Source organism: Sclerotinia sclerotiorum, genomic scaffold (genome assembly GCF_000146945.2).
Source record: "Sclerotinia sclerotiorum 1980 UF-70 scaffold_12 genomic scaffold, whole genome shotgun sequence".
Lineage (NCBI taxonomy): Eukaryota > Fungi > Ascomycota > Leotiomycetes > Helotiales > Sclerotiniaceae > Sclerotinia > Sclerotinia sclerotiorum.
Window position 1 is genome coordinate 104,268 of NW_001820824.1, and position 27,913 is coordinate 132,180.

Here is a 27,913-nt window from a genome sequence, read left to right on the forward strand (position 1 = left end):
GGTGAGGAGAGGCGAGGAGAGGTGAGGAGAGGCGAGGAGAGGTGAGGCGATGAGAGGAGAGGTGAGGAGAGGTAAGGAGAGATATAATGTTATAATAATATTTTATTTTAAAAACTATTGATAGGATAGGGGATAGTAACAGTACTCAAATAAGTAAATAATATTCTATGATTATTGATATTATATTACTATTTATTAAAATAAAAGATAGAGATTTGTTACGAGGTTTGCCGTCTAGATCACGTGGAAGTGCTCTAGGCTCTCGAGGTGGTTTATAACTAGGCGTCAAGCAGGGACTTAAGTAATGACAATGATATAATCCGTAACTAATAGTAGAGTATACTAAATGATTGATCTTGAGCACGAAGCTTTATACAAAGGAAATCCATCTTGATTATATAGACCTTCGTGCCTCCTTAAAAACCGATGCCTATAAGTGTAACGATACTGTACTAAAGGCAGCGGCTGCCTAAGGTTCGTCGGTTGGTAGTTATGGGTTAAGGCTTTATCACTGGTATTCACTTGGAAGTGAAGTCGTTACTAGATCAAGTAGAATGTAGGTAAACTAATTGATAACTAAGTTGAGCACAAAGCTCCTTAACTACGAGATTAAATGAGTGTTTATATACCCTATATCATCTTTTGAGGACCTTTGGGACCCTAAGGTCCAAAAGGTCCTCGAGGTCACGTGAATTATTGAATCGTGACACTCACAAACCCAAACCGAAATATTAATAAACCCCACTCACTCACTCACCTACCCATCTTCCCTACCCCACTTTCCACCACCTATGATAATCCAATCAATACCGCTACCCCACCGCCCCCATTTCTATTTTAACAATATACTAAACTTAGCGAGAGAAGTCATCAAATAAACCAAACCAGAACAAAAATTCAATAGCTTCTGTGGTCCAATGGTTAGGATTCCACCCTTCCAAGGTGGAGGTTCGTGTTCGATTCACGGCAGTTGCAATCTCTTTTTGCTGTTTGTGTTTGATTTTCTTTTTGGGGTGTGTGGTGATTTTTAAGGTTAGATCGTGTTTTTGATTTTGGAATTGAGGGGTTGTGAGTCAGTGAGTTAGTATTGTTTTTCCTTTGGGGAGTCATTGTGTCAGGTTTTCGTATCACGATAATGGATGTATAATATCAACGATAATAAGGTGTCACGAATCACGGTTTAGATTATGGTAGTATTGTAGATGTCGGTGATTTAGCTGCCGAAAACAGGGGGAATGTGAATCAACCGCGGTTTACGGGGGTTCCTTATCGATAAGGAACTTAGGAATCCTAGGACAAGTGTCCTAGGATAAAATGTGTCCCAGAATAATAATAATCCTAGGATAAAATGTGTCCCAGAATAATAATAATCCTAGGATAAACGTTTAGACAATCACAATGATGTAGGGCAAGCATCCTAGGATAGTATTTGTCCTAGGACAATTATTTTAAAAGCTAAATTATCCTAGGAAACGAATCGTCCTCGTATTCAACTTAGTTATCAATTAGTTTATTTACATTCTACTTGATCTGGTAACAACTTCACTTCCAAGTGACCTTTTATCAATTTAAAGATATTTATTTCAAGATTTTTTAATTTTGATATTTAAAAAATTTAATTATTAATTGATGAAGTTCTACAAATTTGAATATCAAATTTTCAGATTTTATTCAATTTACTTGTAACGATACTATACTGGAGGCAGCGGCTGCCTAAGGTTTCGTCTGGTTGGTAGTTGTGGGTTAAGGCTTTATCACTGGTCTTCACTTGGAAGTGAAGTCGTTACTAGATCAAGTAGAATGTAGGTAAACTAATTGATAACTAAGTTGAGCACTAAGCTCCTTAACTACGAGACTAAATGAATGTTTATATACCCTATATCATCTTTTGAGGACCCTTGGGACCCTAAGGTCCAAAAGGTCCTCAAGGACCCTATGGACCCTTCGGTCCTCAAGGTCCTCGAGGTCACGTGAATTAATGAATCGTGACATTACTACAAAAATTGAATCGAAATTCTATATTATCATTTTTAAATTTAAATTTATTTTATTAAAATTTAAAAAAAAATCTATATATTTTTTATTTTTTATTCATTTTGAAATAATTAAATTCTTCAATTTCAATATATTTTATTTATGTTTAAATTATTGAATTTTTTTAAAATGATTAAGTTTTGATGTAAAAAGGTCATTCGGCTAATAGCAGTCAGTGCGTTACGTTAGTATTGTACGACCTTTTCACTTTCTTAGTATCTGACAAGTTTTAAATATTTGAGCATGATTTACTCATTTTGATGGTCTGGATTATCCTTTCTGATTTCAACATGTTCAGTATATAAGAAGTTTAATTCTTTGAATGTAATTTGAACGTTATACTCAGAAATTTGAAGTTTCTTCCTCGCTATTGGATACTGTAAAGACGAACATTCCATCTCTATCCTTATAGTTACTTCTCAAGTCAATAATGCTTTTGTTATTCAGGAGAATAATCTATTTTTATAGTATTTCTTAGTTCAATAGTGCTCCGTGCAGCAATCTAGATAGTTTGACATTTTCTAACATCTTTCGATATTTGAAACTGGATCTAGACAATCGAGTTATTTTAGGTAGAGGTTATACACTATCTATTCTTCAATATCTATTGGGTTTATTGAGACTAGAAAGAGCATCAGATTGAATTGATTGATTCTCTAGCTAAGCAGTTAAGCTGCGAGTATATATTCAAAAAATGAAGGAATAGGGTTAGGTATTCGGCCTTCGGAATTAAAGTGCTTTGAAATCAAAATATTGAAAGCAAACAAACAGTATACCAAAAAGGAAAGAATGAATTAAAAGTTGAGTTTTGTTTGCTCCTTATATGCATCATGCAATATATATGCATATGCTGTCAAGATCCCAGGAGGTCAACAATATCCGAACCCACAATCATACAATCGCATGCCTGCTTCGAACTCTTGAGTTCAAAGGATACTTCTGATCATGATGAGACCTCACATCCCTCTTTAATATTTGGATCTCTAGAATTGGATAAGCAAAATTGCTTGAAGCAATTTGCTTCCATACTCAGAGATCTCACAGAGTCATATTATTCTTTGATATCTATATTTGAATTTCACAATTTGATATCATCTGAGCTCGAGGTTTATGCCCTACCATAGATTCATTATCGGAATCTGGGTTTGAACTTGGAAGTCAAATGGTGTTTTAGGGTTCAGGACCTTATATCATTTTCCAGGACTTCATGTTATCCTTCAATGTTTGAATCTGGATTTGGATGATGGGAATACTTCTTAGACTTGGAGCTTTAAAATACTCTTCGAGAGTATGAATATCGATGCGGATAATAGAGAACCGGCTCAGATCTAGAAGTGTTATTTCCCCCTCCAATGTTTGAACTTGGATTAGAAATCTAATAACCTCTTGAGGGATTAATATGTCAAAGTCTCATGTAGTCCTTCAATGTAAAATTAATCTGATAATGAATAGGCTATTCTGGCAGTGCGGACTGCAATTTATTCATTCTATAATCGATACTAAGTACACCCTCCCTTCATCTCAACATAAGTATTCTTCTACCGTAAAACTATGGTCCCAACTGTTCCCTAAAGAAACGAGCTAGGTACCTTTTTTCCTCTCTACACAATGATGACAAACCCCCTACCCCAACCCCACTAAACTCACTAACAGGTCCAAAGTAATCATCCACCTCACCAGCACGTCTAAAGCCAGCACTCCATAAGTTAAAATCCTCATTCAGAAATCGACGAGACACTTCCACGATTTGGCGTTTCACCAATGTGATTGGAGCTCCGAACTTGAGTCCGATAATCTTGATCTTCAACAGTGCATCAACCTCTGTCTCCACCACAACCTCAATACGACATTCTTGATTTTTGGTACTGTTGACACTGTCCAACCGCATCAAGAACATCGATATCCTGTGATCGCCAATGTTCAATTCTCTTTCGTGATTTTCCTTATACATAATGTCGTGCTCAGATAAGTATAATGCAAGGTTTGCTGCAAGTGTGGTTGCTGCGGCGCCAATACTTGGGTCATCCGGAAGGGGGGCCACAACTTTTGCGTGTACTTCATAAAGATCGTATAGCAGCTCATTGTTCTTTTCATTGTTTGTTCTTTCTTCACACAATCGTGGTGAAATATAGAAGAATATTGTACCAGCTTTGTATCCTTTAAAACGATTTTCGTCATCATTATTGGCTGAAAATTCTTGCTCTACCAAAGCGTCTGGCATTCCACTAGTTATGTGGTTGAAATTGTGGATTGTATACAGATTTATGAGAGTGAATCCAATACCTCCAACTTGATAGACAAAAACAGGATTCCTGGAAATATCTTTCCTTAACTCGTCCGCGAAGTTGGAATCGATTATCGTCGAATTTGAAAGATGCACTCTCCTATATCCCATCGTCCTATCTTTGAACGGCGTGTCGGATCTTGCTCGATATGGTATTATTTCGAACCAATCATCTACCCGACGCTTTTCTAGTTGTACATAATGCTGTTGAGGATAATTTATAAACACAAAATCTTTAGCACCACCTAGAAATTTCCGAGTATGTTTACCCATTTTTTGTACCTTGTCGTCTGCTTCTGCCTTGTTGAAAAGATAATTCAGTGCAAGAACAACCTGTGATGTCTCGAATGGTTCCGAATTTGTTTCGGCATCATCTTTGCAGCGATTTTCAATAAAGAAGTCAGACATCCCCTCACCATTCGCATATAAAATAACAGCTGGACAATCGTAGCGTTCGACGAGCAATTTTCTCTCAAGATGTAAAAGGAATTCAGCTTTACCTACATCGAGAGCAATCATTGCAATTCGGCAACCCTTTCCAGGAGTTCGAGTGAAGACGTCAACGACGGAGAAATCGAACTTAGTTTTCCTGTTTTGAATTAGCCTCTTCAAAAAAGATTCATGGCACTACTTTACATACGCGGGTAAAATCTTGGACGATAATTGACGATCAACTGTACCATCGCTCAAATCACCATCATCACTATCACTGATATCTGGGGTTAGAGCCCGAGTACTATCGCTCTTAGAGGACTGCAAAGACATGCCTAATTAATTGTTGGATTGTTGTAATACTTTGTAAGTTGCACTGGAGCAATAGTTCTTCGGATATCGATCAACTGGCTAATATAGGGAATGAGCAGCTAGGGAAAGAGCAGTCCGAAACCATGGGAAGGTACGAATACATACGGATAGGATAGATTATGTATAGGGAAAGAGCTGTTCTACAGTATGGAAAGAAGCGATTAAGTACAGACATATACGCATATTGGAAAAGAGTAGTCGAATATTATCACACCTTTCAATGTTATATTTCACGCTTGACAATTAAATGTCCTCGCAGGTTTGTGTAACCAAAGTTTGAGAAGGAAGAAGTATGAACTAGTGTGCGGTTAATTTAGCCTACTGTGTACATAATTGGTAGAAATCATTGATGGTTTTCGATTAAGCTCATCGGTTGATTTATGGCTTCATAGAATTTTGTCCAAACTTCCAGAATGCTAATTAATTCGACTCCAATTCCGTTAGACTATCATGTGATCAACCTCATAAAAGGAGCTGTTGAACTAGCGAGTTCTAAACCCTTCTTATTGTACATAAATAGTCCCCATATCTCATAATGTAGAAGGCAAGAATGAATAACACAATACTATAATGGTACTATACAAATAGTATCACCGAAGTGATACCAACAAATTCTTTCCATGTAAATGCTGTAATCTCTCTCTTTAGATTCTCTTTGGATTCTCTTTAGCAAGTCAGCAAGTCTTCAATTTTACGAAGAATTAATTTAATAATAACATTATTATGCTATAAATTTGCAAGAAATACAGGCAGCCACCACTCCCTTGCGGCTCATTGTAGGAGTCATCATCGGACGTGGCTGACTGCTTCTAGATACTTTCTAGGCCGCTGTGGTTATACACGCAAAAAGTCACTTGATTTCAGCATCACCGCGCCAAAAATTAAGATACTTGTAAGTTATCAAGAGATATTGTATTGAAGAAGCAGAGCATGTCTTAGCTTCTAGTCTCTGGAATTCCGAGATGGATAATGAGCATGACAACTTGTGCTATACTTATTTCTTTGAGCGGAAAACTGATCAATGCTATTCTCATAAATTTGAAATACGTTCAGAGCTGTGTTCGTGTCTCGTAGGTGTCTACTTGTACCCATCAAGTAAGAGAATCATAAGCTATTGTAAAATCGGTCTTGGAAGAGATAAGTACTGACCTAAAAGAAATGATACTTACGAGCGTCGGACGAATTAAGTCAGACAAAAATAAAACAATGGCATTATCCTCCTAATTATGAAATTTGCTTCAGTCAGATTTCAATTGAGAGTTTCTCTTTCATCAAGAAGTGAGCTTTCACGGGAAAATTAGACAACTTACTTTGCCACAACCTTTGTGCAACCTGGAGGAAGTCTTTTACTGCTCAAGGGATTCTTTACGGAAATGCAGTGTCAAGTATAGAATCTCGATCACACGGTGTAACGTGAATATGGCAAACTTTATGCCGGTAGATGTAATTGAGATTGTAACAGGTTGTACGAAGGATGGGGATAAAGATAGAAAGAACGGATGGTTACTCTTGTAAGTTACATTCTTCCCGGAAGTTACATAAGCATAATAAGCCGATAATAGACATCATCTAGATGGAGTAAGACTTACATCAAGCCATCATGAGCATTGTATTCCCTACTCATCTGATGTGGATTGAGATGGAGGAGGTAAAATACAAAACAAAGATATTGGGAAGGTAGTCAGAAGCTTAAAATTAAGAATAGATGAGGAAGAAGTATGGATTATAAATCTCTATAGTTTAGAACTAATCAAGAGGGAAGCATCCTCCATCTATCTAGTCAGCAAATGATTCTCGGAATCCCTGATGTGCGGAGACAATACTTTGCTGAGCGTAAGATTCTCATGTGGACGTGTTTCGAGAAGAGAATTTTTCTAATGATTATTTTATGCGGAAAAGTAAATTAGCAGCAAAATCTCAATCCTTCGCGGCTGAGTCGTCGTGTAGGAAAGTTCAACAGGTTTAAAAGGGTTTAGCTTCAGGGGGAGTCCTGAGTCATTATGTAAGCATGATGCCCCCAAACTGAATCATGAATCATGCGTGGGGTAAACTTCTGCACTCCCCCAGCATCTACATTGACTGTGTAAACACAAGCATTGAATGCGACGGTTGTGTAACGAGCTCCATTGTTCCTCAAGATGCTGCAGGTCACATTTTCTTTTCGAATTCTGGATGTATCTGGAAGGCGATATGGGGTCTACTCAGGAGCTCCACCGCTACCCGAGTCCTTAATTTCAAACCGAGGACAGGTACCTGGCAACGTTACAACAGGCTTCTACCTTTGTCGATGCTGACTCTCAATCAGGATTTTACTTCCTCCATGTGCTACTAGAATGACATGCACATTATTGGTACTTTGATCTAGACGACCCGGCTGCTGGTTCTTCATGCAGGTCATGGCCATGATCGTGCTGTAATGCTACACACATTTACGAGCTCCGATGCTGCAAGTTGGCAATTCTACGCCGTGTAATTAGTCACCTACCTACTGAAATTTCTAGATTTAATATCGCTATCAATGCCCAATGGAATATACTGCGGAGTCGTCACTGCACAGAGTGAAACGCTCTACATTTTTAGAGCATCATATTAGGATTATATGCCACCAAGGGTTTTCCTCCTCCATATCACCTTGGAGTAATCCACCCGTTAATCAAAAAAAGAGAACGTCGTCTAATCCTGAGTTATTTGTAGCCAAAATGTTTGCGGGGAAAATATCAGCCGCAGTATTTGTCGTGCCTCGATATACGCACTGAGCAAGTGTCATACACGAGCAAAAAAGAAACACAAGAATGCATAATGATTAATACCAATATTTTATAGCAGACACTGGCCTTTCTCTCTCAATACCAGGTCAACACATTTCTCAAGATTGTACGAAAGTATGGGATTCAGGGCTGACAAAGTTTTGCTGACGAAATCTTGGCCCCTAAGTTCCACTGAGTCCTCAAATGACAAACGAACGTTCATCCTTCGGGAGCATCAAATCTCCCGATTCCAGGACACATTGTTTATTGTCCAATAGCATTACAACTTGAGAGCCTAAGTATAATAGAAAATCTTTTCATCAGGAAGCCGCATCACTTTTATAATCAACTACCCGATTGACATATCTACTATGAAGGAATCTTGGGCTTGTAACTTGTGACTGGGGTCGCTTGACACATAGGATTTGAACTTCATCTCATATTTGATCCCACTGCAACGAGAACCTGCTCTAGGAAGGCGTAATTCATCATGATCTATTCATGGCTAATGAAATGCTTGGAAACGGGAGCCTTTTGATGTTATTCAGATGTAAACTCAACTGATCTGTCTCGAGATGAAATGGATATAAGTATGCTCTCCCGGCTTGTAAACTGAAGCATCATCAACAACTACTCACATTCATTTCCCAACCACATTCATTTTTTTCATATTCGGGTTTTTTATCCCATTACTCTCCTTCATAACTTCCTAACTTCATTTGGAATTTAAGTTCGTTACTTTTTTTCTCTACTTCATTTCATCATGTACTCAACAAGAAGTCTCATCGGGTTTGCAAGCATGCTTGCATCCCTTCCATCTGCCTTTGCTGGTTTCAGCACAACTGCTACAGACAATGTCGCTATCTACTGGGGCCAGGGTGCCAACCAAGGCACGCTCGCATCATACTGCTCAAGTAAGATATTTCCTTAGTCTATAATATTGAAGAAAAGTAAAGAAAGTACTAACAAATCTTAAAAGATACCGACTTTAACATCATTCCCATCGCTTTCTTGGTCTCCATCAACAAGCTGACTGTCAATGTTGGAAACGCTGATCCCACCCAAGTCGGAAAGGATATCGTCACTTGCCAGGGCATGGGTAAAACCATTCTCCTCTCTATAGGAGGAGCCACCTATAGCGATAGTGAACTCAAAACATCTGATGAAGCCACTACTGCCGCCAAGAATGTCTGGGCTGCTTTCGGTCCCAAGACTTCATCCTCTACCACTAGACCATTCGGTGATGCTGTCGTCGATGGTTTCGATTTTGATATCGAAACCGTAGGTCTTGCTAACTTGGAAGTCTTTGCTCAAGAGCTCCGCTCTCTTTCTGATGCTGAGACCAGCAAAAAATACTATTTGACTGCCGCACCACAGTGCCCTTACCCTGACCAAGCCGATAAGTCCTTCCTTCAAGGTGAAGTCTCCTTTGACGCTGTCTTCGTTCAGTTCTACAACAACAACTGTGGTCTTAACAAATTTGTCAAGGGAAGCAGTACTCAAAGCGTTTTCAACATGGACACCTGGGATAAATGGGCTTCAGGAACCTCCAAAAACAGGAATGTTAAGGTTTTCGTTGGTATCCCAGGTAGCAGTACCGCTGCCACTGTTGGATACGTTGACCAGGACACCATGACCGATGTGATCAAGTACTCCAAGACATTCAAGAGCTTTGGCGGTGTCATGGCTTGGGATATGGTTACTTTGATCGGCAACTCTGGTTACCTCGCCAACATCAACAAGGCACTTGGAGGTACCCCTGCTTCAGGATCTGTCGCTGCAACTACATCCAAGGCCACTGTCACCACTGCCAAAGCCTCCAGCACTGCTGTCGGATCTACTCTCACCACCAAAGTCAGATCTACCATCACCTCCACCAAGGCCATTGCTACTGCTACCGCTACCAGGGCTGCTGATGGCCAAAGCAGCGTTAAATCTGCCTCCGCCTCCGCCTCCGCTACTCTCATTTCCTCCTCAGGAACTGTCCCAAAGTGGAGCCAATGTGGTGGTGAAGGATACACCGGATCAACTGAATGTGAATCCGGATCCAAGTGTGTTAAGACCGATGATTGGTGGTCTGCCTGCCAGTAAAAAATTTTCTCTTACGAAGATTGAAACTTTGTCGATGAGCATGACTAATTAGACAACTATCGGCAAACGCATATTTCATACTTATCCCTTTCCTTATACTTTTGATGGAACGACCAGGCAATGGTATGGTAAAAAGGCATGGAAATATCTGGACTTGTTTGGCATTTGAAGCGCAGGATGTGCTACTTGGATTGTTTTGTTTTGTTTTGTTTCGTTTGCTTGGAATTTGGAATTTTTTGTTGATTTCTAGTGAAACTTTTTACTTTTCTGGATTTTTTTTCCCTGGGAAAATTGATGAGTAGTTGGTTGTTTGGATTGTTTGGATTTGTTGTATTATTATTCTACTTAAACTATAGCATGGTCGCATTTTGGTCGACTAAGTAACTGAAATATGTCCCTATGAATACCACGTATTTTTTGAACATTGTTGCAGAGAATTTCATTGCCGTGAACGTGATTAACTATTCAGTCTCATGCGATGAGTAGAATTAGTGTGTGGAATGGAGCTACGCTTTCTGGTGTCTTCTACATTACTGTCAGCATCACAGCCTTCGTACTGTGTAGTCCTTGGCATGGAGAAACCATGCTTGAGACCACATTGTCAGGGCATTATTTTAAATTTTGCCAGTTCTCTATTCCGATCGGCGCGATCATTATGCTGGTGGAACTGGTATTGTTTCATTCTTCCAATTCCGGCTCTTTTAGCTTTGCAGATGTCTACTGCAAAGAAGATTGGCGTGTTGATCATCATTATGGCAGGATACCTGTGAGTACTCTGCTGAATCAAGCACAGAATACCAAAAAAAGCACTGACTTGGTGTTTAGAACTGCCATTGCCCCTATGATAAACCTGCATCAAACTTCAGAATGATTCCAGGCACCCGACTTGGAAAGTCGGCTGCGTCTTGCTCTGGACGTATGGTGTTCATCATTCAATCAGATTATCAGAAGGCTGACCGGACACAGACAAATTGAGCCTTTTGCCGGTGTCGCCGCCTCTAGCATGTGTACTTTCCATCAATTTTTCAGCCATTGGAGTTTCTCTCTTGCATCCTGGAAATCATCACTCAAGTCCAGCCTCATACATCTGCTCGTCAGAAATAAGCGAGAAAAGCTCTCAGGTGATCACCAGCCCGGATTCACAGCTTGGCCCGGCGATGATGAAAAAGGACTCAGAATGAATGAACTGAACCTGAACTGCCTATGACCGAGCGAAGCTTGAGAACCCTAGAGTTGCAGATCCAGAATCTCAAATTCGCCTAACACATTTTATTACTATCATCCGAGAGTAACTGCCCTAGCGCCGTGCTGATTGTATGTCTGGGAAGTTTCAGCCATACTGGACGTAGTATAAGTGATGCCCTGTTGTATTTCTTTTACCGAATTTGGTGGTTATGTGAATGGTCAATTTGATACGACCATAAGATGAGATGCAAAACAAACAGCCTAGGATAAAATGCAGACACGACGTCTAAGAAACCGGGAATCATAGATTTTTGTCTGCATTCATTAGTTATATTGTAATTTAAGAATGAATCGAGCAGACTTCCCCGAGTACTAAATAACTAGACTGTGGGCGATACTTGGTGAGCCTTTTTGTTGCATATTAGTATTTTTTTCTGCGCCGCATGCATGAGACTTTGAAGTTCAGATTCTCCACATTTCTCCAGGAAGCGGGGGTTGAATGTCAAATGAAATACGGTGGCTTCGCGTAAGCGGCGGCTGCGCCGCTTGTTTTGATAAACCGTGGAATTCCTATTTGGTAAGCTGCGTGGTATTGTACAGTAGTAATGCGGCGAGGCTGTTACAAAACCAACCACAACCCTGCCTCCTTGTGAGCCGGCTAGGGATAGTTGTGTTAAAAATCAATTTCTTTTTTTGAAAATAATTGCGAAGCCGTTGATCTCAAAATTTCCAGGAAACGACAATCCGGACCGTAAGCATGGTCTTTCAAGTACCCGTTGCACTTGCTGTGACATTTCTTGTAATAGCATTTTCTATATTCACTATGCGTCTTCTGCGGAGCTCACCCAAAAGTCTCGCGCAGCCTGACTTACCAGAGCCTACAGCGATCAGTAAAAAGCTCTCAGAGGCATTACCCAACAGCGTCTTTCTCCCACGCGACGCTACGGCTTTCAGTCAGTCGATGAGTTCTTACTGGGCTAAACAAGAGTGCGAAGTAACTCCAGCATGTGTAGTTCGCCCTTGCAATGATCAGGAACTCTCTACTGCTATCAAAATACTCAAACACGCCTACCATGAGCACACTAAAGCATCTGCTTCTGGAGAACCAGACGGTGAACATCTATTTGCTATTCGAAGTGGTGGCCACTCTTGTGTTGCTAACGCTGCAACTGTCAAGGGAGGTGTCCTGATTGACCTAAAGTCCTTCAATGAAGTCACACCTTTGGATGACCATGATGAATCATGTGTAGTTATTGGAGCTGGCTGCAGATGGATGGATGTTTCAAAGGTTCTGGATGAAATAGGCCTTGCTGTTGTAGGAGGCAGAAACTCTGCCGTAGGTGTTGGAGGATTGACTCTGGGAGGTGAGCTCTTAAGTTTTTATGTAACTTTATCCTTCCGATGGCAGAATTTACAATGATATTGAAAATAACACTGTATTATATGACCACTTTTTTTCTTACACCGAGGCTAACAAGACAATGGAATAGGTGGTCTTTCATTCTTCTGCCCACAGTTCGGGTTAGTGTGCTCCAACGTCATTAGCTACGATATTCTTCTTGCCTCGGGATCAATTATTACAGCTTCCGCTACGAACAATAGCGATCTTTGGCGTGCCCTAAAAGGCGGCTCAAACAATTTCGGCATTGTTACGCGGTTCAAAGTCCGTAGCTTTCCCTCCGCTAAAATATGGAGCGGATTTCTCTACATGCATAGTTCACAAGCTGCCAAAGTAATTGCCGCATTTAACGAAGTTGTCGGTCGAATAGACTCCGATGAGCATGCTGCTGGCCCTATAGCCTGTTTTACTTATGTTCAACCCCTGGGCTTGCAAGCTATTTCGGTAAATCTCGTCCACACAAAGCCGCCCGAAAAGAAATGGCCAGCCTGCTGGGATAAATCTTCTTTCAAATCGCTCTTTCGCCTTTGGAGCACTTGTAAAATTCGCACTTTGACAAGCGCCACTGATGAAATGAATGCTCTTAACCCCCCTGGTAGGCGTCAAATCCTCGCTAGTACCACTATCAAGAACGACGTCACAACTTTAGTCTCCATCCATGCCGTGTACCAAAATGCTATTGATTCACTCCGGTCCGTTAAAGGTCTGTCATGGACTCTCGTGTTACAGCCTCTTCTACCAGTTTGGTTACATAAAGGCGACACGAATCCGCTGGGTTTACACGATGTCAATGAACCTCTCGTCCTTGTCAGCTTTACTGTGAATTGGCAGAGAGACGAGGATGATAAGAAACTTCATGCTGCTACCCGTCGCTCGATTGAAGAAATTGAGAGAATTGCATTAGAAAATGGAACCAGCCATCAGTGGCGATATCTAAACTACTGTGCCAGCTGGCAGAAACCTTTTGAAAGTTATGGCGAGGAGAATTTACGGTTTCTGCGGGAGGTTAGTAGGATCTATGATCCTGAAGGCTTATTTCAGAAGGGGTGTGTTGGTGGATTCAAGCTTGACATGTGAATTTCGATAACTTATGTGGTTGAATTATCTTTCTTTCTTTCTAATTTTTTTTATTTTTTGAGAATTGTGATACCTGTGGTGCACAATTCTCTTGTTCGAATAATTTTATGGCGTGGAGACGTTGGGAAATCGCTCTCTCTTCTGTTTCTCGTGATCCATTCCCGCTTTGTGTTTCGGAAACTCCATGGTCGACTCCTATATTTTTTGAACAGTGGACCAGAAGCCTATGTGGTCGTCAATGGAATTGCAAAGAAGCAGTGCCGAGGGAGTTTTCAGAATATTCACCCGAGATATTTCTGCATCAAAATGGAAATGCGGAGTAGCCGAGTATCCAAATACGAGAGATCCCTAATACGGCTTAAAACGACCTAAGCACTTGCAAGATTCAAAGAGATTTTCGGAAGATATTCTGGTCCTCCGATATAACAATTGAGCTGTTACAAAGTGATGAAACACGAGACGAGTATGAAAAGGTGACGGTGAAGGAAAGTCATTATTTATCTCATGGTGCCTGGTAAGTTGCGGTAAGCGAAGCACCCTACAGTACTGTGTGACCAAAAGGGTGTTTATAGACCAGCAATTGTATTTAACTTAGAATCTACAGGTGAAGAGCACCTGTAGATGGGGATAGCTACTCTATATATACACAAATGAATGGCCTAGCCGCAATGGCTAGGCAAAAAGAAGTCATATTTATCCCTCCAATGATCTTACTTTACCGATAATCATTGATACCTAGTACTTGTCCGGATCTGATCCTCAGGTCACCTAAATCGTATACTAATCCCGAGTAATCGTATCATGTGTGGACATGGTTAATGTACCTGAGGTTTCTTATATAATAAAGGTGGGAGGAAAGCAGGGGTTTCCGTCACAAATAGTATAATATTAAAATTTTAATAACGTGGTTTATCAGTGGGTCGTACACTTTTTCCTCGATTTATCACTTTAAAACCATATTATTCAATAACAATTGGATGAATCGATTGAAACTATTAAGAATCTAATAAACTAGCATCTATTGCATTATTTTGACAGGTTCTTGAATTATGACCAGTCTTTCCACACTTACTACAGCATCGACTAGTAGATGATTCCCTATTAGAATTTCCCCCATTTTGACGCTCGTCGCGTTGAATCTGATTATCAACCTCTTGTTGTAATAATATATCTTCAGCTTCTTATCCAGTAAGTACTCCTCCATTACGTAGTTCAATTTTTTAGCGCGTCGACGTTTACTTAATGCCTCATTTGCTCTTTCGAAGCATACGATTCTCAGCACTCAAAAGTGTAACTTCATATGCTAGTCTCTCTGTACCTTTAGCTAAAGCTTGCACAGTCTCAAATATAGGTATAGAAGAGCTTGATTGATGACGAGCCATTCGAGCTTTTACTAGAGTTGATTGTAAAAGAGCCTCAGTTGGATTGTGAGGGGTTTGAGAGATCCAGAAGTTGGTAAGTTCCAAGGAGGTAGATGGAGGGGTAGAAGTACGAATCCTAATATCTAGTTTTGAGAGTATAGATTGAGGATCAAATGGTATTAGACCTGCTTCTCGAAAACCAGCTTTTATATTCTGAATAGTAATCGATTGTTGATATGCAGCTTTGAAAGCTATAAAGAATTCAACCTTAGAGATATGATTGATATGAGCCTTGATAAATCCTTCAATTTGATAACTATATGAACGTTTGAGTACGCTAAAACATCCAATATCAAGTGGTTGAGTTAAGTGACTTGAATGCAGTGGTAACTTTATGTATATAATATCGTTTGATTTGCAATATGACTGGAAAGGTATCGATTCGTGACTTTCATGCTCATCCAATACTAGCATTCGATATTTGCCCTTTCTCCATTGACTAATATGCTTATCGAAATGCTTTAACCATTCTAAACCTATCTCATTATTCGTTTATTTATTAAAAGTAGGTTTAATAGCTTAATCTGTAGGAAAATCACTCTCTGTATACCAATTAGAAAGGTGATATTGTCCTTGCACCACTAAAAATGGTGGTATAGTTTCACCCTCTCCATTACCACATATAATCGCTATAGCCCACTCTCGATTGCCTGGTTGTATTGCCTTGCTTCTGCCACTTCGTTCAGCACTAGTTACAACTATTCCGGGGCATATTATACCCATGATAAAGCCTGTTTCGTCGAAGTTGTAGAAATCGCAATCCTGAATCCCGTATTTCGCCTGCATATTCGATACCAATCGAAACTACTCTTCAATAAGCTCTGGATCTTCGCAAAGAGCTCTTTGAAAGTCATAAACACGATTAAAACGCATCTTTAATTCTGAACATCGTTTTACAAAGCGATGAGCCCAGAGCTTTCCAACCTTCTTCGCACCCCGTGTTTCGAGCATATAATTCGCCATATCTTCCACACTATTTAATTTAGGGGCAAATCCTCTATCATCCATATCAATAATATATTGAATAAGCACCTCCTCTTCTAATTCAGTCAAATTATGACTTTTTGGTCGACTTTCAGCCATATTACTACGACCTTGAATTCTGTCGAATAATGTAGATCGAGGCACACTATAGTAATTAGCAGCCTTTCGAATCGTCAATCTTTTGTTCAATTCGATAGCCTCAATGGCCAGGATTATTCGTGCTTCTTTTGAATGAATTTCCATTAATAACTATTGAATAAACGCGTATTGAAGTGAGAGAGTAAAGGATATTGAAAAAGTGTCCGACCCACTGATAAACCACGTTATATTTTTAATATATATTATTAATAATATAAATTATTGGAATGATTGAATTTTGGTGCAAGATGAGCATTAGGGTAATATAAGTGCACGGTTACTGTAGTGGCCGCCAGCTAATAAACACGATTTTAACATGCCCGCATGATGTATGGACTTGCCATACTATCAATAAAATGTAAATAAGCTGCACTCAGTGCTGTAAAGTACTTCAGATATATAGATTCAGATAGGAGAACGAATCAATCATGAAATTTCACCAATTTTCCTCCAATACGTATGAACTAAATTATTAGATTTGCTAAAGTAAGAAAGAGCCGCTTAAATTAAATGTGTCTGCACCCGTACAAACACAATCTAAGAATCTAAGACTACAATTGCGTCCTTAGATTCTGCCAAGGGTTTAGACCGAAGACTTGCTTGCGATATAATTGAAACGAACACTGAGAGCCATACTTCTTCCCTAATCTGTCGTAACAATAGTGAACGATTGACTAGCCTTATCATCACTACAAGTAGTAGAATCCAATTTCCCAGCAGCGTTAGCCGCAAGACAAGTTGAATTATTCCCATTTACAGGGGCAAGTAAAATGTTTGTTTGGCCTTTTTCGATAAAAGGGAAAAGTTGTGAGTTTGTTACTAGACCATCTATTCGAAATCTCAGTGCATGCTTTTTTGAAGGATATGAATAGTCGCGGAAATACATACCGCCATCAGCTCTTCCTCCACAAGAGAACATAATAACTGTGTCGCCAGCAGGTCTTCTCGGGTCAAAGTTAAGACATCCTTGAGTCTATTTAGAATCATTAGCATTTCCCGAAGACTTTTCGTTCCGGAAAGAACTACTCACTAAGCTGCTAACCACAAGCACTGAATTAGCAACATTGTTATGCTTCCCACTTGTAACGATGTCCCATGCTTGATATTGGCTTCCATCACATGCTTGTAGAGTAATTGGAATCAGGTTCTGTCTAAAGTCACCTGCAGTTGGATCAACGAATAGACATTGTCCAGATGCATCTTTCAACGCGGCAGACGAGAAGGCTTTTACAGCAGTATTGTCTAGTGCATTAGCTTCTGCAGCGGCTGAAGGATCAAGCACACCTCCGGCACGGGTCACTGGGAGAGGAGCCGTTGGGTCGCCTGTGGGAACAGTGGCGGTAGCCGCGGTGACAGCTATTGAACTAGGAGAAGATAACGAAGAGATAGCTGCTGGAGTTACTAAGGCTGTTGAAGCTGGAATGGCTGCTGCATCTGAAGCTGCTGAAGCAATAGAGCTGGCGGCTGCCGGGGTTACTAAGGCTGTCGAAGCTGGAATTCCTGCTACATCTGAAGCTGCTGGAGCAACAGAGCTGGCGGCTGCTGCATCAGCGGAAGTGTTTGAAGCGCCAAAAGTAAATGTTTGGCTAAAATCACTTTCATCACAAGGCGCTTCATCGAGAACGTTTGCGGTCGTAGCAGATAAACAGGTACCTGGTGCGTTCCCGGGGGAAAGAGTGAGTGGGCCAGAAGTTCCATTAAAAGGGAATAGTTGGGAGTTTGTGACAAGTCCATCTTACTGGGTCAGCGACGACGCCTTGATTGAAGTTGATGATACATACCTCCATCAGCCCGACCACCGCACGAAAACATGATGACAGTATTACCTGCCGCACGACGAGGATCAAAATTCAAGCAAGCCTGAGTCTTAAAAGTCATCAGTCTACGAGAATGAAGGAACAAATGCCAGATTTTGCTCACCAATGTATTTACAACCAACATGCTACCTGCCACATCATTGTGCTTCCCACTCGTAAGGACATCCCAAAGCTGCCCGTTACTGCCATCACAGGCAGCCACCTGGACGGGTGTCAAGTTTGCTCTGAAGTCCCCGGATAGTTCATCTACAAAAAGGCACTGCCCAGATGATGTCTAGATTTATTTAGCACCAAGGTATATGAATCCTGGATAAAACGGCAGAACATACTGTAATAGGAACGGACGAGAAAGCCCTCGTTGCAGTTTCATCCCGTTGTTGGGCTTCTTCGAAAGCAGTTTGATCAAGAGAAGTGACAACTCTTTTGCGAAAAGTAGGAGAGGAGAAACCAAGCGTTGCGAGCAGTAACAGTGAAAAGAAGAGAAACATGATCTACAGCTTGGTAGCAACAAAGTGAAAAGGATTGATGGTAAGGAGCAAAAGGTATCTCGGACACTTGTTTAAGGAATGGAAAACTGCCCAGCAGTTGGAAGGAGGAAAATGCAACGAGAGAATAGAGTAACAAACAGAAATGAAAATGATCGTAAAGACCTAGACACGAATGCAATTGAAGTGCTAATGTGCAAGAAAGTAGAAAGAAAGCTTTATATCAACCTCAAATACCTGAGTAACCATAGTGCCAGTAGTCCTCGAAACACATACCGTTAAAGGTCACAACATATGCATACCCCAAAAGCAAGAGCGTTGCTGATCAGAAAAATTACCAAATGATCCTCTAAAGCTCATCTCCAACCCAAATAAGAAAAACTTTTACTCCAATAGAGCAGATATGCAAGGAATGAAACCCCACGCGTCGCAAATGTCGTTTCTGTGTAGCCATGTTATTGGGCGGCTAGAGGCCGGGTCTCGGGTCATTTGTCGGGTCTGGACTGGTTGATCTGATTAAGTGGCAAAAGAGAGTTTCATCCGATCCTTGTTTTGAGTTTAATTTTCGGACGATTTTCACATTAATGATAATGGGTGGGATTTGTCCCGGTTGATTTCAATGGAAGATCTTGACACACGCCCCCAATTTCAGATGACCATTGAAACGAGCTTGGCGACCCTGGCATCAGATCCTGCACGTCAAATCAGCTCCTAGGATGTCTACCCCAAGGATATTAATTGGTTCGTCGATTCCTATGAAAGATCTGCCGGCAGAAGGATATATTGGCAGTACGATGTCTTATGATAGCACCCAAAACTTTGGTTAGCATCAAGATTGATTGGATTAGTCCTGTATGATTGACCTAGATTTCACGAAATTCAAAAGCTCGGCAGAAAGAACCATGCACACAAAATTAAAAGAATCGTTGGGCATCGTAAATTGTCTTTCATAATTCATGACGACTTGGTATTTTACATTTCCCGGCGTTTTTAATGCATTATATCTAATCTTCATCCCAGTTCTATTCCAGTTAGTGAAGGGTACTCGTTCATGGAAAGATTGTGAACTTACAGGATTTGGTCCTGGAGGTTTTGGACCACCAGCTTGTCTTGCAACAATAATTTGATCGACAGAAAGCACAGTTCTTGCCGCCTCGGTAGCGAGCTTGATAGCCCAACTCTTTGCGATCATAAGATCTAAAATACCCTCCTTCTTTGCGTCAAGAGTGCCGGTATCGTCCTCGTTCTACTCAAATGTTAGTATACCTTTTGCGAAGTGGCATTAATCGGGCTTACCTCAATATCAACACCGGTGTTCCAGTTATCGTGCTTGTGATGAGCAGTGTAAAGCCTGCTGAGAGTTTCCGTAGCGTCTAAACCAGCACTTTCTGCTATAGTTCTTGGAATAACTTCGAAGGCCTCGCCAAATTTTCGAATAGAGTATTGAGCCAAACCAGGAGTCTTGTCACCAAACGCTTGTATCCGCTCAACCAGCTGAATTTCTGTAGCTCCGGCACCTGGTACGAGTCTGGCATCTCTGGTAATAGCCTTAACGACATTGACACCGTCATCAACAGCACGCTCGACATCATCAAGATGGTTCATTGTTGCTCCTCGGAGAACCAAGGTGGCGGTTTTTGTAGTTTCGTTCTCTTGTCTGAAAACTGTGACTCTGTCTCCACCAATCTCAAGGGTCTCCACAATATCAACACTTCCCATCTCATCAGGCATTGGTGCTCCCAACCTAGCTAGTGGAGTAGCACCGACGACTCTACATAATCTTCTAAGTTCGAATTTGCTCAGGATACGGATTACCAAGATACCAAAGCGGTTGAGGTAATGCATTGCAAGTTCACCTACGGTAGAACCAGCAACTACGACTCGTAAACCAGAATCATAAAGTTCCTTGATAGCAGTCTCCAACTGATTCTCTTCTCCCTTTGTGAAATCCAGCATTTCCTTTGCATTGTGTAATAAAACGGTACCCTTCGTTTCGGTTTGACTGATGTCGATTGGGCATGAGAATACACCAACCTTGGCTCTGCTAGCCTTCTTGACCGATCCATCTGGCTCACGGCCGAAAACCATACCCTTAACCACCCTGCTTTGTTCTAAACTTCCTCCCATAATCTTAACAACTCGGATATTATCAACGTTGAAGTTGATTGGGTTCTTTGGGAGAACGGCTAAAACTGCCTCGGCGACCATATTTGCTAAGAAATCCTCGTTGCCGTTTTGTTTGCTTGCAATGACGGTTCGAATAGCTTTGCTGAGTTCTGCCTGCGATCGCATGTCCTCTACTTTGTCTACCACCAAGTTCTCTAACTCTTCCAATGCAAACTTCTGTGCTCGCTCGTAACCTATAACCACATCACTGGTTTTTAAGCCCATCCTTAACAGATCCTCAGCCTTCTTTAAAAGCTCTCCGGCAAGAACAATAACTAAGTTTGTAGCATCTCCCATCTCTGCTTCTTGCTGCTGACTCGCCATAACAAGGAGCTTCGCAGCGGGGTGGACAACATCCAGTTCTCGAAGGATAGTGGCAGCGTCTGATGTGAGGATCATCTTTTGCAGATGGTTGATGACAATTTTGTTTCGTCCATAAGGTCCTAAGGAAGTCTGAACGGTTGAGGCAATAGTTCGACACGCATCAATGTTACGAATAACTGCTCCATCTTCGGAATCATAGCTTGAGAGGGGGATTAGCTGCTGCAGATTGGAAAGAATATAGAGAGCTTTTCGTACTTTTGGTAACCTTGTTTGAAAAGGTTAGAGTTTGGGGCATTTGGAATATTGAGAGACATCTTGGAATGTGTTCAGTAGAAAGGTCTCTTTCGTCGATGTAATCCTTCCCTTCCTGCTCAATGAAAAAAGTCGCGACTGTCTACCTTTTTTGGTGGAGGAAGCGTGAATTGTGCCTTATTTTTGAATAAGGCATATATTAATTATGCATGTCGGATAAACGTCATGCCATTTCCGTCCGAATAGCTTCATGGAACCAAAGAATGAAATGCGACCTGAAGTTTAATAAATTTACACAACCAACAAGAATGTTACAAAAACTTTGCGTTTGCAACATACAAAGTCATCTAAATAATCAACAGAATTTGCGCAAAAGTAAAGGTAAAATCAAATACAATCGTTCGGTGTCAATAATATATTGTACTAATCCATTCATAAGGCTTATAGCTATCTATTCAGGTCCCCAAAACCTAGTGGAACGAATTTAGTTGTCAACACCGACGTCCAAGGTTGCTCTCCACAACCAACATATCGTCTTTTTACAAGCTTTTATCAAAGCGACATTTGCAGTTGCTGCGATATCAATCTGAGAATTTAAGCATCATATCATTGTGAAACTCAGGATAGCACTTGATCCCTTTCAAGCATAACCCCAACTTCATCTGTTGGACGACCACGATACGATCACAATGGCGTCCAACGGGATATCAAAAAATCCGCCCACGCTTCCCCCGTCAGTTGAGGAATCATACAAACGGAAATGCATTCAACTCAAGACTCGAATGAACGAAGTCGAGGAAGCAAATGATGCTGCACGCCTCAGATTAGCTAGAATGCAGCGAGCGATAAATAAGATGCGACTCGAGCGAGCATTCTTATTGGAACAATTGGCAAAGCGTACGAGTACAAATGTGGAAGATTCGGAGGGTTCCCCAAGCCCACCTCCAACCGTAGGCCTTTTCTCTCCCTAGATTCACATCCCTCTTCCATAAGATTCGAGCAAATGTCTAACGCAAAACCTTGACAGCCGCAAGAAAAGCCATTGCGCACAAAACGCGGTCATCGCAAACCCTCTTTCCTTAATACTCTCGGCGATCCCTCCATCCCTCTACCAAACAGTCTAAATGCCAATCTCGCCATATCACCTTCCTCCTCCGCCTTCTCACATACACATCCTGATGTCCCTAACCAGGGACAAGGAACCTTCGCCAGTTTCAATGCCTCCCTTGTTCATCCACAGCCTATATCTCCCCGCCGCGCACTCTCCAATTCCACACCTCTGGGCGGTCGAACACCACACTCAGCCTCCAACTCGCCATCTATTCCTCCTTCTGGTCCGCCAAAAACACCCAAATCAGGCTTCGATTTTTATTGCCAGGAACTTCGTGGGCCCATGTTGGTACAACATAGACATGATATCAAGCAAGGAATCGTTGATATCGACTGGCTTTTAGCAAGCGGGTGGAGAGACACAAATGATGAGACTAGAGAACGATACGAAAACCTATTCAAAGCGATGCAGAATGCAAAGAAAGCCGAAAATGGAAGCCCATTAGACGATGATGTAGAAATGGGAGAAAGCGGACGTGAAGAGACTCCCAATGGTAATGGGGCTAATGGAGCAGGCGGCTTCACGGCTGTGAACAGAGACTAGATGTAATCTACGGAGTTGATTGGAAGTCAAGGAAGGGAAAGGGACTGGATTAATACTATATGCGGATGGGGATAATGGAGTGATGAAAATATTCAAAACTTGGCGTTTTGGGCGTGAGGATGAAGCAGGCAGCCTGCAATATTAGAGCTACTTTTTTCATTTTCCCCGAGATGGAGTTTTTCATGCATAGATCTCTCCTGCCTATGTATCCGGTAGTCCGATTCTATTTCAATGTAATATTAACAATTAACTTTATGGTTCTACTCTTTCTGATTAGGGAAATAATGTACCTACCCCCTTTACATTACCAGAAAATTTGTGAGTTGCAAATTGCTCAGTGGAAATCTCGCAGTGGAAGACGAGAAAACACTCATTTCATCTCATCTCATCACTTCACATTATGTGTACTGTAGACCCCGATTCTGAAAAATGAATACATTTAGCACAATGGGTTTGGCTTGTCATGATATGATTAAACTCCCGAGGCCATCTTCGATCATAAATCTAGTTGGTATGTTAATAGTTCAGTTAGTCTATTTGAGATGATCGAGTTTAATACCTAGGTAGGTAAGATGATAAAAGTTGTAAGAATAACTTCAAATTAGCTGTATCTTCCGCACTAATTCCCCTTATTTCTCGCTAGGTATTGTAATCCTATTTCAGAGCAAGCTCGCGGGGAGGTAATAGCTTGGAAGCCTTCACAGCAATATATCATATCATATCACATCACAACACAACACACCAGAAAGATTCAAATATATTAATTTATTCCATGCATTCTCCATTTCCCATTCCGTCCTCCATACATATACATATACATATAACTACACAAACCACTTCCCCAATCAACTTCACCCTTCCCCCTCACACAAAATTAAAACACTCTTCCTCCCCAAGAAATATCCAAATCCCCCCCATTATCTACTCAAGTCCAAGCCAAGCACAAAAGGAGATCGGCATCCGAATCTTAAGACTCCGTAACGCAGCGCAATCTTTCAAGTACTGTGGAAGGTAATATTATGTACAATTTTGTGTTTTCCGTCCAGCCAGATGAGATGAAAAAGAAAAGAACGCCTGTGATCCGTTGTCGTATGACCAGCTTTTAAGTGTCTAATGCAAGTATAATCTGGATATTATCCCACGGTGGTGTCACCGGAGTGTGAACTGGAGTGGTCGAAGCTCTTTTCTTTCCGTCGGATCTAGGTACGAATTCCTAGCCCCTTATTTCAGAGCTTTGAGCAGGGGTAACTATAGCCATAGCACTTCCCAATTTCTACCTCTAATGATTAGTTGAATCGATATCTATGAATTACTCGCCGACTGATAAATCGACGATAATATTAAGGACTGCAACTAGGATCTCCACAGCGATGAGAACGATAACCACCCATTCCAGCTTCTCTCCATGTCGATGACTAAGCTGGTCCTTGAGTACTGCCAGCAAATCTGCAATAACATCCAGTCTCTCATTCAAAAGCTTCACTCTCTGATCCATTTCCAGGTAACTTCTTACAGCTTGGTATATTGGTTCCAACTGCGGTTCTGCCCAAAATAACTCGGGCGTATCTAGAATTGAACCATTGAGGTGAATATTTATGCGTAGGATGAAGAGCTCGCCAATTTGCATGTTGATTTGTTTTCGTGGGAGAGCGATGGTTCCTGTCAGCGCGATCTGGGTCGGGATGTCTTTGTTTTGGTCGATGGTATTGTCTACAAGAGACTCGAAGAGTGAGGTCTAAATTGGATAGTTAGCATCTTATTCAGAATCAGATTCAAACAAGAAATACCTTAACACTCTGAGCCAAACCATGGGAAATTGCCAGCTTGGTCATATAATTCCCCTTTTCCCTCAATGTAATAAAATCGTTATAAATTCTAGCTTGGTACTCTTTGGTGTAATAGAAATTGAAGGACTCCATTTCCACATCATCGGCTGCGAATTTGCCGCTCTCAAACTTCGCAATTTCTTTCAGGAACTTTTGCTCGTGTGAACTAGACATACCCCATATTACTACAACGCCATAGCCGAATAAGAATACTTCGGGCGTGTGTATTCGAGTATCGAAATCAGGATTGCTTTCCGAAATAAGAGCTTGGGTCTCGTTCTCTATTTGTCGCTCAATGACTTCTGGGAGAAGGTGGTTAGCTGGAGAGTGGTCGCCATTGCTTATTGTGATATCGCCGCCATCAGTGTGCAGGTCTATTAGGTTTTCTCGTCGCTGTTTCTTGTTATCATCCACCTCAATAGCACTATCCGAGTGCCTCCGCTCCGTCATCTTCATCGGCGCACTATGTACCTCCATGTCTTGGTCTGAAGTCGCTTTTCCAAGGTCTTTGCCGTATCTAAATGGTGTATATATACATTCGTCGAAGGATTTTGGGTTCGCTCCAAACTTCGTCTTGCCTCGACCCTTCAGGAAACGCATCACATTGTCCAATTGGTATTTGTTGGCGGTGCAGAATGCGGTAACTCGAGGTAATCGATCACGATCTGCCTTTCCCAATCTTGCAGCATCTCTTCGCGCTGTTGGGTCTTTGATTCGTGTAAATTGTGAATAAACGTCTCGTCCGCTTTCTTCATCGGGTCCATCCGCGCCAACCTCCAGATCCGGCAGATACTTAAGCTTCTGTGTGACTTTACTGGCTCGTTGAGGGCCTATCTTTGATGCTGGGTGCATTGGCACCTGGGGAGAGCCATAACTGTTTCGGCGGCGCAGTTTGCTATTGAGAGAAGAGCTTATGTTGGTTGTCGGGGATGCGGTTATTGAGTGGAAGGAAACCTTGGGTTGCGTAGACTCATTTGAATCAATCGTCCTGACCGTCGGATTGTCATTGAAGGTAACATTCCTTGGTGCTTTCTTCGACGTATTTGTAGGACTGAGAGGTTGTCCTTCGAGGAGAGGCGTCTGCTCTGAGGTGTTGGCGCTGGTGAAAGCCATGGGTGAGGTGAAAGGCATTAAATTTATCTTTATTGACAAGAATATTGAAGAGAATGTCTTCAAAATAGAAAAAATTATATGTGCATAAGGATTGATGTATTATCTTTGTAAGTTAAAAATTATATTTCAAAAAATGACGTTTATTTTCCACGAGAGGATGCAACATTGGGCAGCCTTTCAGGAACAAATCGATAGGTCCGTGCGGAGCATCAATCACACAGGAGTTAACTAACTAGGTATTTCTAATAATCTCTATTTAGGAATAGCTGTTCTTGAATTTAATTTGAGCCAATCATTGAACTCAATCAAATTACAACTATATTTATTTAAGTGATAAGTTATTTAAAATTTCAAAAAATTAAATTATTTTATAAAAACTCTCTAATTATCTTATATTTTTATATAAGAATAAAAATACTTAAGTGTGGAAAGACTGGTCATAATTCAAGAACTTGTCAGAATAATATAATAGATTCTAGATCATTAGATTCTTGATAGTTTCAATCAATTGATTTAATTGTTGTTAAATAATATGGGTTTGAAATGATAAATTGAGGTAAAAGTGGCCCGCTTGGTGATATGGCCCGCTCGCTGATAAACCACGTTATCTCGCAAGATAATTAGTGGTTAGGCCTTGAAATCCAGCGGTGAGCTCTACTTACATTTGGCACCTCCAGCCTTGCATATGCACATCAGTTTCAGGCAGATCCTCATTCCACTCGTCGTTGACATAATACGCAGATCCCCTCCCCACAATCTCAACTTACAAATTTCTATGTGGAGGAGTGATCATTGAGGTATCGCTCTCGAGCTCCTTGAAATTGCTTCCAATATCTATAGCAGTTGTGCATGCTTGCACCAATGTACAGGATCTTATTCAATCATATCATTGAAAGTACACCTTTCAGCGACTTGTCTTTCGAATAGCTTCTGCTTGTCTCAGCCATTGAATCTCTAAGCTCTCCACAACATCGGTGGTCTTTTAGTTCCTTCAACGTTAGTGTCGGACAAGGAATCTTGCTGCAGCAGTGTGTCATCAATCATTCTGTTGGATAGAGCAGACTGCGTGGCTTACAAGACGGCCAGCTGATCTCGTGTTGTGGCTATAGTGTCGAACATCTACACTTGTTTGGCTGTTTAGGTTTCTGCCAAAGCTATCTCTAGAGATTAATGTAGTATATACTGGATTATACCGTAGATAGAGCCCCGAGTAACCAATACTGCGTGACAAAGATGAGAGTTATTTTATCGATTTATGATATAGGTCACATTATTGCTCTCTGACTCGGGCCAGCAACCTCAGCTTTTTCGCCGAAGATTCGGCTATTCATTTTCTTACTGTTTTTGTTGTTAAAAGGTTTTGATTTGGATACATATCTATCGCAGCGTATAGTGGTTATAAGGATTTACCCAAGAAAGGGAAAGAATCATTTGTACTCAACGTCCCTGTTGTTTTAGCAAGTTCACTTGAGATTAAAACTCCTTAAGATTAGCACAGAAGTTTCAATATTAGTATCATCGAAGGGCGACATGATTGTTATTGGAACTGGACGTTTTGCAATTTCTCTTCAACTTAGATACCCTGCGTCAAGTCATATCTGTCCCCCCAAATCAATACGAACCTCCCGCAAACCTCAAACCGTTGAAGGCAAACCACGATTAAGGTTTTACAACTCGAGCATGCTCTTTACATCCTTCACCTCCATCGCCGACGTTTCAATTTCCACGTTCGTCCGCTGACCCAAATCCCACCCATCGTATAGCTTTGGTAGACCTACTTCTTCCACCATATACTCTACTCGGTGCTCGTCATCCCATGGTAAAGTCACATCCCTCACGCGAGGCTATTAAGTTTTCTTAGGCTAGACCCGGATTCTTACGCAATCGCGTGTCTTACTTCTTAAGTTCTTCAGATCTAAAGGATAGGCCCTGAGCTACCATGCAATGAACTATGGACTTCTGAGCCAGTGAACCTCCAGGAAAATACTCATAAAACTCTTCAATTCCCGAGACACTTCTCTCATCTTTCTTAGGGATATATCGAATGTTATCCATGATATGATCCTGAAAGCAAAAGTTTCCAACTCGGGCCCTAACAGCCAGCACCGAGAA

At 41.2% G+C, this 27,913-nt stretch overlaps 11 protein-coding genes and 1 non-coding gene across 12 annotated transcripts; 5 read left to right on the forward strand and 7 right to left on the reverse strand.

The window, feature by feature from the left end:
* Positions 1–903: 903 nt before the first annotated feature.
* Positions 904–975, forward strand: SS1G_14555. The gene has a single exon. It is a non-coding gene; the product is annotated as a tRNA-Gly (tRNA).
* A 2,426-nt stretch (positions 976–3,401) lies between these two features.
* SS1G_08692 (predicted protein) lies at positions 3,402–5,083 on the reverse strand (the record flags this gene model as incomplete). Its single annotated transcript, XM_001589878.1, has 3 exons — positions 3,402–3,409; positions 3,682–4,907; positions 4,959–5,083. 3 exons carry the CDS (start codon positions 5,081–5,083, stop codon positions 3,402–3,404), a joined length of 1,359 nt encoding a protein of 452 aa, XP_001589928.1.
* A 1,458-nt stretch (positions 5,084–6,541) lies between these two features.
* On the forward strand, positions 6,542–6,726 carry SS1G_08693 (predicted protein; the record flags this gene model as incomplete). Its single annotated transcript, XM_001589879.1, has 2 exons — positions 6,542–6,633; positions 6,696–6,726. The coding sequence occupies 2 exons, from the start codon at positions 6,542–6,544 to the stop codon at positions 6,724–6,726; spliced, it is 123 nt and encodes a 40-aa protein (XP_001589929.1).
* Positions 6,727–7,397: 671 nt separating this feature from the next.
* SS1G_08694 (predicted protein) lies at positions 7,398–7,526 on the reverse strand (the record flags this gene model as incomplete). Its single annotated transcript, XM_001589880.1, has 1 exon — positions 7,398–7,526. The coding sequence occupies one exon, from the start codon at positions 7,524–7,526 to the stop codon at positions 7,398–7,400; it is 129 nt and encodes a 42-aa protein (XP_001589930.1).
* A 1,106-nt stretch (positions 7,527–8,632) lies between these two features.
* Positions 8,633–9,960, forward strand: SS1G_08695 (hypothetical protein; the record flags this gene model as incomplete). Its single annotated transcript, XM_001589881.1, has 2 exons — positions 8,633–8,783; positions 8,849–9,960. The coding sequence occupies 2 exons, from the start codon at positions 8,633–8,635 to the stop codon at positions 9,958–9,960; spliced, it is 1,263 nt and encodes a 420-aa protein (XP_001589931.1).
* A 713-nt stretch (positions 9,961–10,673) lies between these two features.
* Positions 10,674–13,621, forward strand: SS1G_08696 (hypothetical protein; the record flags this gene model as incomplete). The annotated part of the gene is made up of 5 exons (XM_001589882.1): positions 10,674–10,726; positions 10,927–10,967; positions 11,530–11,569; positions 12,037–12,509; positions 12,636–13,621. The coding sequence occupies 5 exons, from the start codon at positions 10,674–10,676 to the stop codon at positions 13,619–13,621; spliced, it is 1,593 nt and encodes a 530-aa protein (XP_001589932.1).
* A 1,018-nt stretch (positions 13,622–14,639) lies between these two features.
* On the reverse strand, positions 14,640–16,125 carry SS1G_08697 (hypothetical protein; the record flags this gene model as incomplete). The annotated part of the gene is made up of 3 exons (XM_001589883.1): positions 14,640–14,704; positions 14,892–15,298; positions 15,851–16,125. 3 exons carry the CDS (start codon positions 16,123–16,125, stop codon positions 14,640–14,642), a joined length of 747 nt encoding a protein of 248 aa, XP_001589933.1.
* A 682-nt stretch (positions 16,126–16,807) lies between these two features.
* Positions 16,808–18,469, reverse strand: SS1G_08698 (hypothetical protein; the record flags this gene model as incomplete). Its single annotated transcript, XM_001589884.1, has 6 exons — positions 16,808–16,992; positions 17,053–17,137; positions 17,195–17,817; positions 17,946–18,024; positions 18,085–18,183; positions 18,311–18,469. 6 exons carry the CDS (start codon positions 18,467–18,469, stop codon positions 16,808–16,810), a joined length of 1,230 nt encoding a protein of 409 aa, XP_001589934.1.
* A 1,001-nt stretch (positions 18,470–19,470) lies between these two features.
* SS1G_08699 (conserved hypothetical protein) lies at positions 19,471–21,270 on the reverse strand (the record flags this gene model as incomplete). The annotated part of the gene is made up of 4 exons (XM_001589885.1): positions 19,471–19,488; positions 19,539–19,712; positions 19,763–21,155; positions 21,212–21,270. 4 exons carry the CDS (start codon positions 21,268–21,270, stop codon positions 19,471–19,473), a joined length of 1,644 nt encoding a protein of 547 aa, XP_001589935.1.
* Positions 21,271–21,897: 627 nt separating this feature from the next.
* On the forward strand, positions 21,898–22,862 carry SS1G_08700 (hypothetical protein; the record flags this gene model as incomplete). Its single annotated transcript, XM_001589886.1, has 2 exons — positions 21,898–22,158; positions 22,236–22,862. The coding sequence occupies 2 exons, from the start codon at positions 21,898–21,900 to the stop codon at positions 22,860–22,862; spliced, it is 888 nt and encodes a 295-aa protein (XP_001589936.1).
* A 1,309-nt stretch (positions 22,863–24,171) lies between these two features.
* On the reverse strand, positions 24,172–25,801 carry SS1G_08701 (hypothetical protein; the record flags this gene model as incomplete). The annotated part of the gene is made up of 2 exons (XM_001589887.1): positions 24,172–24,597; positions 24,650–25,801. 2 exons carry the CDS (start codon positions 25,799–25,801, stop codon positions 24,172–24,174), a joined length of 1,578 nt encoding a protein of 525 aa, XP_001589937.1.
* Positions 25,802–27,468: 1,667 nt separating this feature from the next.
* SS1G_08702 (predicted protein) lies at positions 27,469–27,856 on the reverse strand (the record flags this gene model as incomplete). The annotated part of the gene is made up of 2 exons (XM_001589888.1): positions 27,469–27,645; positions 27,740–27,856. The coding sequence occupies 2 exons, from the start codon at positions 27,854–27,856 to the stop codon at positions 27,469–27,471; spliced, it is 294 nt and encodes a 97-aa protein (XP_001589938.1).
* Between the last annotated feature and the right edge of the window lie 57 nt (positions 27,857–27,913).